General features: G+C 40.3%; 1 protein-coding gene across 1 annotated transcript; it reads left to right on the top strand.

The window, feature by feature from the left end:
- The first annotated feature begins 392 nt into the window (after nucleotides 1–392).
- coil (coilin p80) lies at nucleotides 393–10,960 on the top strand. Its single transcript, XM_040154374.1, has 7 exons — nucleotides 393–704; nucleotides 2,166–3,183; nucleotides 4,808–4,897; nucleotides 6,424–6,471; nucleotides 6,611–6,680; nucleotides 7,172–7,260; nucleotides 10,841–10,960. The coding sequence occupies exons 1-7, from the start codon at nucleotides 454–456 to the stop codon at nucleotides 10,886–10,888; spliced, it is 1,614 nt and encodes a 537-aa protein (XP_040010308.1). The 5' UTR covers nucleotides 393–453; the 3' UTR covers nucleotides 10,889–10,960.
- The last annotated feature ends 1,238 nt before the right edge of the window (nucleotides 10,961–12,198 follow it).

Raw genomic sequence — 12,198 nt, 5'->3', positions numbered from 1 at the left:
TATATCAAATTTTCAGGAAAATACAAGAAACCCTAATAATTATACACTATAATAGCAATCCAACAATCAGAATTGTTTAAAGGGACACCAGTGCTACGGCCCCATGAAACACTGTAATCCCGAAGGCTGTTAGACCACTCATACACAAAGACACACACTTTCTTACATACAGGATGCATTTTCACCTGGGATCAATGAATAAAGTGGTTAAAGCCGAACGTTGTTTTCTTTTTTTTTTCCACTTGAACATTCTCTTGCTCGTTCGAGCTGACTCTGGGTTCCGTGCTGCTTCCGCAACGCCATCTAGCGGCGGTTGTCAAGCACCACCGTTTCGTCCCTTAGCCTTTATAGCCTCTGCTCTTATTCTTAAAAATCCGACCGGAGGTGTTGTCCTCCAACTTCCTGGCGGACCACCGGCGGCGTGCTTGTTATCGATTCGGAGCGCTACCCGTCATGGCCGCTAACGTCAACAGCTTTATCCGCGTGCGCCTATACTTTGACTATCCGCCGCCTGCCGCCATCGACTGTCGCATGTGCTGGCTGCTCGTGGACTTGAATACTTGTCGCGTGGTGGCGGATCTGGAGAGCACCATCAGAGAGAAGTTCGAGTTCAGCCCCAGGAGCATCCTGAACCTCTTCATTGAAGACTGCTACCTGCCGCACACTGAGCGAATCTTTGTGGTGCGGGACAACGACAGCGTCAGGTGCGCGTGCTCTGACTGCTTGACATTTGTTGGGCTACACGTTGATGAGTGTGTGTGTGTGTGTGTGTGTGTGTGTGTGTGTGTGTGTGTGTGTGTGTGTGTGTGTGTGTGTGTTTCTGTGTGTTTCTGTGGCGTAGCAGTTCCCAAGTCGACTCTAACGGGCACCTGGAGATGAATGGGGCCTCCAGGCAAAGACCGGTTTAGAGCTTTAAGAGTCTCGGTCCTCAGCCCTAGGGCAGACGGAAGCAAGAGAAAAAGCAAGCAAAAAGATGTTGTTGGAGGCGAAAGATGGATTTCTGCCCGGGGTCTCCGACACTCAGAGTTCAGTTGTTTTTTTTGTTTTTGTTTCTGGTAACATGATCAATTACAAATTCTGCCAGGACACACCAGTAAAATACAATAATGAAACGATATCAAGGGGCCACAGATGAAAATGAGCTTGAAGCTAACTCTGGCACAGTACATTAAATTGTTACCAGATATTATCCAACTGGATGGATCAAATTCTGACCGTACAAAGAGGTGCTAGTTAGAGTGCCTTCGCAATGCTGAGAAACATGTATTCATTGCTTTACAATCATTCCTGTTCTTGTGTGTGTGTGTGTGTGTGTGTGTGTGTGTGTGTGTGTGTGTGTGTGTGTGTGATGTGATCTTGCAACACTGAGTGTGGCCACTACGCCAATATCACTTCACAGTGTAGTGCTCGGTGAATATCAGATTAACTTCATCCTGCTTTTCCTCTTAAATCCCCATCTGACTGATAGTTTAAGCAGTTTGCCTTTCTTCCCCTTTTTTAAACACTCATGTTTTCCTTTTTCATTGGCATTGTAATGTGCTGCTCTAAATAATTACTATATAGCAAACATACATGATCAACCAGTCAGCGTCAGCTGCTGTGCTGAATTAGACAGATCCTGACACATCTTGTCTTGTGATCAATGTAGTTATGATGGTCTGAACACCGGCTCATTCCTTAAATATGTGCTTTTGTCAGTGTCGGACTTAGCAGTCTACACTGGACTGAGGGCAAAGGAGGAGTAGACGGAGAATAGAAATCAGCTTTTTTATCCAACAGTTAAAGGATAAAGGATTACATGACTGCAGCTTTGGTTGCAAGTTTCACTTTTCTTGTTTCTAAATCCTAGTTTTCATCTGGTGAATTATTTTCCTGCTTATGGTTTTGGGTTCACATTCACGATTTAAATAATACATTTACAGAATGTATTTTTGAAAGTAGTGATGTGTTTTTTATCTTTACATTAATTGATTTTGATTGGATGCCTTGCTTTAAGCTCAGAAAGCTCCAGAGAGAGCAAGTGAGTCGACCTCCAAGGTCAAGAATGAAGTTTGATGCTCAACGCTGATATTGATTTATTCTCATCTGCCTCTGGGCAAGGTGACAGAAAATTATTTTGGAATATGTTAGATTTGTCTTTTTAAAGATGTGTCCCTGTTTTCCAGGGTGAAGGTGGACTCTCTGGCTCAGGTGAACGGGCACATCAGCTCTCCAGATACATCAAGTAAAAACTGCAGAAAGAGACAGAGACCCGCAGAGGAGGACGGACAGGGAGAAAATGGAGTGAGCGTGGAATGTAAGCAAAAAAAGAGGAAAAAAAGGAGCGAGGAGAGTCTGGGGGGGGGCGCCAAGCAGGCGTCAGGTGATGAGAAGAATAAGAAGTCACAAGGAAAGCACACAGAGAAGAAGAAGAAGAAGAAGAAGGCAGAGAAAAATGGCCCTGCTGCCATCCCTAAACCAGCTGTGTCTACCAAAAAAACCCCAACTGGTGTCGATCAGCCAGTCAAAAGCACCAAGAAGCCGCCAGCAGCACACATAAAAACACACAGTGTCTCCTCTTCAGATTCCAGTAGCAGCAGTAGCGAGGAAGATGAAGCTCCGAAAAAGCTTCCTGCCTTAAAACCAGCACCCAAAACACACTTGTCCACCTGTGCTGCTTCCAAGGCACCACTAGACACCAAACCCACTCAGAAAAAATCACACCCTACCTCGTCATCCTCTTCAGAAACTGACTATTCCTCTGATGAGGCCCCCAGTGTAAAAATCCCGCCCAAAAACAAAACTTTAACCTCCACATCTCCAAAAAGTAGAATAGACGATAAGTCAAAATCTCAGCAGGCCTCTGTTCTGCAGAGCACAAACTGTGCACAGAAACAGGCTACCAGCATAGCCCTGCCTCCCGATGACAAAGTTGTGGAGCCTTGTAACTCAGTCAGTGAGGAGGAAATCGAGCTGGTTATCCGACAACCGATGCAGCAGCCAGGACGTGGTGTGAGTAGTCGGTCACCTTGGAGAGGCTGCAGCCGGGGAAGAACCAGGCGTGGTGGTCCTGGAGATAGGGGCAGGGGTGAAGGTAGAGGGGTCATCAGGGGGCACACTGGCAGCTTTGAGTTCAGCTTTAATGGAGCCAAGGAGCCGTGCTACCAGACCGATTCGCTGACCAACATGTCCATGGTCCTCCAGGTATGTCTGCATGCGTCTGCACCTACCTATACATGTATATGTCTGATGTCCTGACTAGAAATTAGTGTAGTTACTGTAGGTGACTATAACTTTGACCTAAATACTTCAAATTAGTTCAGTATTTAACTACTGTACTTTATCCTCAAGGCCAAGATTCTTTTACTGTCTCCCATAGGAGAAAAATTTATGCATGGATGGATCATAGTCGTTAAATTAGACTAATACTGGTCTTGAGAAATGTTTTAATTGATTTTTTTTGCTAAGCACAACCCCACTTAGTCACTGTTGCTGCGCCTGTGAAGCTTTCTGTTCTCACAAAGCAATTATGCAGTTTAGAATGACTATGGTGCCAGATTTACCTTCTTTTTTTTTATACCGACGGCATACTTTTTAATGTTAATATATTAAAAGGAGAACCCTGTAAAAGGGGTCTTAAGTGTGCACTTGATGGCTGTTTATATGATATGGTGTATGAAATAGGCTAAAGCTACATTTATCAGGCAAAATGTCCACATCCTCACCAGTTTATAATCCATGTAGAAGACATGGGAATAAAGAAACAGCATTGTTCTTGTATTAGTGGAGTAATTAGTCCTAGGATTATAAGTATGAAAAGGGCAAACGTAAAATCAGACTGTTGTTCTAACAAAACTCTGTTAGCCTGCTTAGCTCATATACTCATTTGTATTTTCAAATGGTATGTTTTCATTTTCGACATTACAAGAGAAAAGGCTTTTGGGAAGAGGACTATCTGATGTGTTCGGGTAACGTAATGCCGTCTCAGGTAACGTTGACTGGGTTTGCTAGAGTATAAACTTCCCCACATCCAATGAAGAGTAGGTTAGAGCTGCTGAGATGCTTCACCCTTACTTTACTCTTGCAGCGTCAACCATGCAGTGGTGAGATAATACACTGTGTATGAGCTAGCCGTGAACAGGGCCCCACAAATTTACGAAATAAGAAGTGCTTCTTGGTCTCGGAAGTAATGTTAGCTTAGGTTTTTACTATAGTCAATGAGGTAGTTAGCCAGACATGCTAACATTTACAGCTTATGTATCAGCAGAAAAAATATATTATCTAATCTATTCCTTATACTTTTTGGTTTTGGAAAGGCCAAAAAAAAAAAAAAAAAAACACACACCCTCCAAACTATTTCTATTAGAAGTATTCATAATCCCTGAGTATTTTTACTCTATTGACTTTACTTAGACTAACGCAAAAGTAGCATGCAGCAGTGAGCATATGTAAATCAGAAGATTTTTTTTTTTTTTTTTTTTTTTGGCTTTAATCCCTGTCCTACTATAGCCTCAGGTATACCACTTCTCCTTGTGAAGTAATTCAAAGCTTGACAGGCTTTGCCAAGTTACGGTTGCTAAGATATGATTGGACAAGCACTATCCGGGGGAGGGCCTTAACCAACAGTGAATTACATTAATGAAATCTGAGAATGGTATTTACGTAGATCTTGCCTCCGTCACATTATTATCTTATTTGCGCTACAATTACATTCGTTGTTTGCATGTACACATGGTCACTGTATAACCTGTGCGTTATGAAATACTTTGTCTGAAAACCGATCGGAATTAATAATCTCTTGGCCTCCTGCATGTGTCTCTGAATGTAGAATGGAGCAGAAAGTGCCCCGAAAAAAGATTACAGCTCTATGCCCCTGCTAGCTGCCCCTCCACAGGTGGGGCAGAAGATTGCTTTTAAGGTAAGCCAACCCTCGTCTTATTAGCTACAGTGTAGCTGCTCTGTTTTTGTCACTGTGCCTTGGTGCTAACCTGTTTAGCTTTGTAGACCTGGTTCTACGGTTCAGTTTTGAACAGAAATGGCACCGCTTTCAATCATAAAGGGGCATATGGAAAAAACACTGGAGAAACTGTCTTTAAAGGTGCTATATGTAAGTTTTTGCTGTCACTACATAGCCAACATTGGCCTTATCAACTGTTTACTTACCAATCTAGAAGAAACGTTGAGAGTTCAGCATCAAAACTTTATTCTTTTACATGAGAAGAGTTGTCTCCAGCAGTGACGTCAATGTTAACTTTTTCAGGCAAAGAGAACTTTTCATGTCGATCTACTCACAATCTCGCAGTCAGTTTGGGTCCTTTTCTGCCCCTGCCTGCACGTGTATCTTACTGATAATGGTGCTTGGAAACCTATCTATATACAATGATCAAATAAGTCTGGCTTTGCGTTCACATTTGTAATATTATACACAGAAACCACCTTGTAAATGTGCTGTAGAAGTTTAAGCAAAGTATGAAAAACCAGGGGTGGCTATGGCTTTGGTGGTAGAGCGGTTCGTCCATTAAAATCTGGGTTGGAAGTTAGATCCCTAATTCCTCCTGCCCACCTGTCGAAGTGTCCTTGATCAAAAACACTGAACCCTAAATTGCACCCAATGTGCAGGTCAGCAACTTGTGTGGAAGCTCTGTCGCCATTCTGCGATCTGAAATTCTGCTGCTGGAATTCGGGATTTCTGATGTTTTTCTTTGTTGGGGAAAAAACAACCTGAAACGATATATTGATTGACAGCAACACAATTGCTTGTTTAGGTAATTTTTCAAGCAAAAATGTTGAACATTCATTCACTCGAGTTTCTCCAACGTGAAGATGTCACCTTGGGTTCTGAGAAATTTTGATGGAAATTTTCCACATTTTCCTAATGTTTTATAGACTAAATGAACAATTGATTAATAAGAAAGTAATATGCAGACTTAAGATCCGGTAACACCAGCATTTAAAAAGACAAAATCATGCAGCAAAATCTGTTCATCTCAGTGGACTCACCATCATCAGTGGTTTCACTTGGGGAAACTGAAATAGATCAGTTCAAAGTTTTCACGTCAAGTTCAATTTATGTGAATTTTGACCTACTAATTTGCACCATTGACCAACAGCAACACACTTGACAGTGCTGACCTTTGAGGGAATGGAGAGCCAGAGAGTCCAAAGGGGAGAGAGCTGTGTCACTTTCAGGTGTGACCAGTTCTTAATCAATTGTTTTAAGCTAAATTGCTTGTTTCATATCTAACATAAATGCAGGCAGTGATGGACCATGTTCATGATTAATCTTTCGTCATGACACAGAGCACAGATATGCCACCAATAAGGGAAAAGCAGTAGTATTAAATCATTCAGTGTACATTCTTTTGCAAAGAAGGAGACTGAACCTTGTGTCTAGTTGTGAAGCTCATATCCTAACATAATACCTATGTCTGTGTGTGTTCACAGCTGCTGGAGCTAGCTGAGAACTATACGCCAGAGATATCAGAATACAAGGTGAGTAATAATTTCTGCTGAAGTAATCTAAAATGACTATTGTCCTAAAGTTGTTGGGAAGGACGTTGGAGAGATCATCTTAAGGAACTGTTCATTTATTTTGGAATCGCAATGCCAACCATGTTACTGTACGTTTTAGGAGGGAAAGATTATGAGCTTTGACCCAACAACCAAACAGATTGAGCTGGAACTACTTAATGCCTCTCAAGGTAGGGATCATTTCACCCATGACACATACACTATTAATCACACTTTAAGAAGCCTAGTTTAAAAAAAATAAAAAATAAATAAATAAATAATGACTCATCATTTTAAAGATTAGTTTTCCTTCCAAAACTTTCTGGAGAGAAATTTCTTTTAAGAGTCTGAAAGCTCACCACCCAGCAAAAGTAATAGAATGATGGAATCACTGTTATTGATTTTTTTAAAAACCCACTGTGAGCATTAAAATAGAAATACAGGATTGTGATTATTCTATTTTAGTGGGTAAAACTTTCTAATTTCTCATGGAATTCATACATTACCCATGATGTTGTAGAAGAATTCCTTAAAGAAAAAGTCAGGGAATTGCACACTTTATGAGCAGAAGTCAGGGAATTTAAAATGTAATTTACTCAGCAGAAACAGATCAAATTGTACAATATTTTCCGATGGGTTAGACATATTTGTGATTATTCCTAACTTTTTGCATCTCTCTCAGCTCATGTAGAGCCTGGGAAGTTTGACCTGGTCTATCAGAATCCTGATGGCTCGGAGAGAGTCGAGTACGCTGTGCCCAGAGGTGCTTGGGTAAGCCTTAGCATATACTGTGGCTACTATTTTATTAATAACCTCGACAACAGGAATTATTATAATGGGTTAACCCCAAGACTACTGGGGAAGGTTCCAATTGATTCCCCAGCAAAATGAGGAATGATCTAATTTCGATATGACTTAAAGTTTCATTCATTGATTTTGTTTTTATTTTGGGCCACTAGGGGACAGCAATATCCGATATATTATCACCTTAAAAAGTTGCTATAGCAACTGCCAGCAAACACTTTTCTCATTGAGCAGACATCGAGAAACATTAGCATCCTTTTTGAGTCATGCAGTATTCACTCTTTTTTTAGCCCTGCAATAATTCCTGAGAAAAATAACTGGCTCTAGCTGCTACGTGCTCCACTATGCTCACCAGCCGGTTGCTAGCTTTGTTTGTCTGCTGTTTGGTACTGGGAAGGTAGCATACAGTGGGTTTATCAGAGCTTTTTCACTGAAAACAGCTGTCTGCTACAGCTGGAAACAAGGTTGTTGAGGGGGGAGTTTGTGGGCCTGAAAACCAACACAATGAACTAAAAGAGGCTTAAAGACTTAGTAAATCTGCATATGTGGGTGATAATCTTCTTTGGGTGTGTCTCCATGAGCGACCCTTTTCATATTACATGCAGTCATGTGTTCCAGTGTTGATATCATAATGTTGATTAGTGCTCCTTTAATGTCCCTGAAAACCTATTTTCACACCTATTTTTTGGCCTACATGAACATAAAAGTTTCTGCCAGAGCAGTTAGAGCAGTTTTGGTTTTGTCACATGAAAGCTGTCTGTACTGTACTAGCGTCGTTTTTGTCGTTTTCTCAATGATTTGAAGTAGGCAGGGCTCAGTTGCAAACTGTGATGTCACTTACAGAATGCAGAAAAAATGTGATCTCAGTGACTTTGACTGTGGCATGATTGTTGGTGTCAGACAAACTATTTGAGTATTTCTGAAGCTGCTTATCTCCTGGGATTTTCTCAAACAAAAGTCTAGAGTTTACTCAGAATGATGCCGAAAGCAATAAAAATCCAGTGAGTGGCTGCCGTTAGAGGTCAGAGGAGAATGGACAGACTGGTGTTCCAGTGACAAAAAGGCTATGAATGGTTACTCAGATAACCACTGTGGTGAGCAGAAAAGCATCTCCGAATGCACAACATGTCAAACCTTGAGACAGATGGGCTATAACAGCAGAAGAACACGTCGGGTTCCCCTCCTGTCCGGCAAGAATAGAAATCTGAGGCTACAGTGGGCAGGCTCACTAAAACTGGACAGTTGAAGACTGGAAAAATGTAGCCTTGTCTGCTGAATCTGGATATCTGCTGAAGCACGCAGTTGGAATGGTCAGAATTTGGCGTCAACAGCATGAATCCATGGACCCAACATGCCTTGTGTCATCAGACCAGGCTGCTGGTGGTCTGGTGGGGGCACTTTTCTTGGCATACTTTCGGCCTCTTAATGACACAAAGCAAAAATAATCTCAAACTGGTGTCACGAACATGACAATGTTGTACTTCAGGGGCCTCCCCAGTCACCAGATCTGAATCCAATGGAAAACCTTTGTGTGGGATGTGGTAGAACAGATTGGCAGCATGAATGTGCAGCTGACAAATCTACAGAAATGATGTGATGCAATCATGTTACCGTGGACCAGAATCTCAAAGGAAAGTTTCCAACATCTTGTGGAATTCAGGCCACAAATAATTGAGGCTGTTTGAGAGCAGAGGGAGGTAATACCCAGTACTAATGCGGTTTTCCTAAGTAAGTGCTTGGTGAGTGTATTTCTGTGCACCGATCTGAGTTTAGCATCGTTTGAATCAAAATTTCAGTTTGGGGGTTGGTTGGTTTACAGTGTTGCCAATCAAGTGATTTTCTCACTAGATTAGGGTGATTTTGAAGACCCCATCAGAGACTTTTTTACAAAAAGCGACTAGCGACAAGCCAGAGACTTTTTGGGCAGACTATAACTCCTTTCTGAGGAGAGTCACTAATATTTCTGAGTGCAGGTGCTCACATGTAGCTGTGGCTCTCTGGATTGATTGTGTTCAGTGTGAGTTGGAGACGGCAGCACATTCAGTCAACCAATTAGCAGCCAGACAGAGGCGTGAAATTAGCTCGTAAATGCGCTACCTAACAACTAATTGCTGTTCCCCATTGTTTGTCAAGGGAACTGCTTCTCCTCTGTGTGAAATTTAACTTGACTATGTAAGGTGTTTTGGTTTTTTTTTCGTTTTTTTTTTTTTTTAAATACACAGTTTACTAGGGTGAGTTTATTCCAGTGTTTGGATCCTCTCTATTCATAATGCTTCTGCAATCTATGGACAACAGCCTACATAAAAAGGTTTTTGAAATTACAGGTAGATTTAGATGCATATGGATGTGATGATAGCATCTTGAAAACTGATAATAGTTAATGATGAAGCTAGCTAGAGTCAGTTGCGTTTTTTACATTAATCTTTTTTATTTTAATTTTTAAAGAAATTTGTATATATGTAAATATGGTAGTTATGTCAATACCTAACTCATATGAACCTTAGCATGGGACATCATGTAGCAGATTGTAGAGACTTTTCAAGCTACTTTAGCTACTTTCCACTGAAAATAGTTGCTAAAACTGGTTGTTTGCTTATATTGTCATACCACTGTTAGTCAAATCTGATCAAATCACACCCATACAGTCCCGATAAAGCAGATTAACTGAGTTGATTAGTGTTAAACTTTTAATAAATAATAACTAAGGATGATATTTCCCCCAAAATTTTATCTTGGATTGTTTCTTATTTGGTCATGAAGTACATAACATTTGATACCAGGTTTTAAGGGGCTTTAAGTAAGGTACAATACCTTGAAAAGTTGTATGTTCCGTGATTGTAATGGATTATGTTGAGGCCAAAAACCACCCAACATGAAGCTTAGCGCTAAGAACTACCTGGCACGAAATGGTTCTTTGCCCCGTAATGGATTAATAAGTAAGTTTAGCTTGATCTTTTATTTTGTTCTATCAGCAGTAGGGACGTGCGTGGTTAGTCAACTAAACGATTCAACATTGCTATCCTCGCTAGCCGGCACCAGAAATACCAGTCGGTTAAACTAATTATTAATATTTTATTAATGTTCGAAGCTGGGTTAACTGCTGCATCTAAGGTGTTACGCAGCCGCCCGCCACTAGCCGAGGCTACAGCACCCCCTCTCCCCGCACTAGTGCCTGGATGTGGTAAACAAGCAAGCTGGAAAGTGGGACAGACGACATCTCGTAAAACCAGCGCGGTTTGGCAGTATTTTGATCTAGAAAATGAAAAGAAGGTTGTATGTAGGCTGCTTTTCTTGTCTTTTAGCCCAGGTCTTAGCCCTTTTCCTCTACTCTGTGTGATCTTATTCACCCAGTGATCCACGCTTTTAAATTACTCATCCAAACAGGAGAAAGGTGGGGGATTAACAAAAATGGGACCATATGCAGAAAGTTTCAGTTGTAGGCATTCTGGTGCTGTTTGCGGTATTGTTTATTGTAATATCCACACTTGTCTTGTTTTCATCTTAGTGTAATCGTAGTTTAAGGAATGTCTTTACTTTCTTCCCCCAGGTGACAGAAAGGTGGGACTCCCTGTTGGAACCAAGGCTGGTCATTTAAATCTGACAAAACAGTGAATTTATACATCCACTTGGTTTGGCAAAATTGATTTGCCTTTTTTTTTTTTTTTTTCTCATTAACGTTATTTCAAGGTTCCTTCAACCTGTACTCCAGTGCCTAAGTTAAATTGGGAGTGACTTCTTCACATTGCATACGACAGCTAAAAGGATATGGTAATGAAAGGGATATGATTATGTTTTTATTATATTCTCTTCTAAATAAGTCATCGGTTTACACAGAGAGCTACTGAATAGCAAAGTATAGTGTAAGTATTGAATTTTTTTTATAATTGCTGCTTTTAAATTGAGTTTGGATATGAAATTCTTTTATTTTAATATGTAGGTGGAATTAGTGATTGTTTCCGAGACTGGGACATAATGGTTTTATGTTTTGTACAGTGATGCGAGTGTGGATATAAATCTTGTATAAACTGTTTTCTAATAAAAAAACCAAAAAACTGTGATGTCTCCTTTGACTATAGGGTAAATGCCTATTGTATTATTCCAATGTGTAAATTTTCAGCCCATTCCTGCCAGGTAAATAAAATAATGGTTGAAATGAAAGCAATGCTAGAAACAGAAAATAGTGATAGTAGGACAAAATTATTATATACATAAAATTCAAAATGTCAAAGTTATCAGAGGGTAAGTTACATTTTTATATATTTATGTATATATATATATTTTCTATATTTATACCACATGGTAATTGTATTTATTTATTTTTTTGCAGTTAGTATGTAAGAAATCCGCATCACCTTTGGATGTCGGTCAAAACCGCAACATTAAAATGGCCAAGTCATAATTTTAATTTAGACTGAGACTAACTTTTGTTGAATACTTTCACTTGTAGCCACATAAGTGACAAGGGATTATGGTAAATGTTAAAATGTAGTGTGACAGTAGCAATAGTAGAAAAGATTCTTTTAAGTCAGCAAACGGACTCAGTGATGGCAGTCTTGCAGAAATATCTATTATCTATTCATCTATTTATATCTATTTGTAAAAAGAGAAATGTGGTATTTCTTCTCTCAGAAAAAGTTCCATAGCCTCGCTTATAGTCATAATATTGACCCACCATGAGTATCTTTTATTGTCATTGCTAACATTATTATTATTTTCCTTTTTTGGTAGGAACGGCCTTCCATTCTGTTTTAAGCTCTCGTGTCAGTAGATTCAGGTCATGAAAGCAGCAGCTCAATTTAACCTTTTATTTTGGTGGGAAGCAGAAGGCGGGTGGCGACACACCTGTATTGTTAACTAGCAGTCGGCCAGTGACGCAATGCTTCGTCTCCGAATCGTAAATCCTCG

Source organism: Xiphias gladius, chromosome 3 (assembly GCF_016859285.1).
Source record: "Xiphias gladius isolate SHS-SW01 ecotype Sanya breed wild chromosome 3, ASM1685928v1, whole genome shotgun sequence".
NCBI lineage: Eukaryota > Metazoa > Chordata > Actinopteri > Istiophoriformes > Xiphiidae > Xiphias > Xiphias gladius.
Note: the sequence above shows the minus strand (reverse complement) of the source record. Positions and strands in the feature narration are given on the sequence as shown.

Coding starts and splice junctions, on each gene's coding strand:
- coil (XM_040154374.1), top strand. CDS start 454: ATGGCCGCTAACGTCAACAGCTTTATCCGCGTGCGCCTATACTTTGAC. Junction 705..2,165: donor CGGGACAACGACAGCGTCAG/GTGCGCGTGCTC, acceptor CCTGTTTTCCAG/GGTGAAGGTGGACTCTCTGG. Junction 4,898..6,423: donor GGCAGAAGATTGCTTTTAAG/GTAAGCCAACCC, acceptor GTGTGTTCACAG/CTGCTGGAGCTAGCTGAGAA.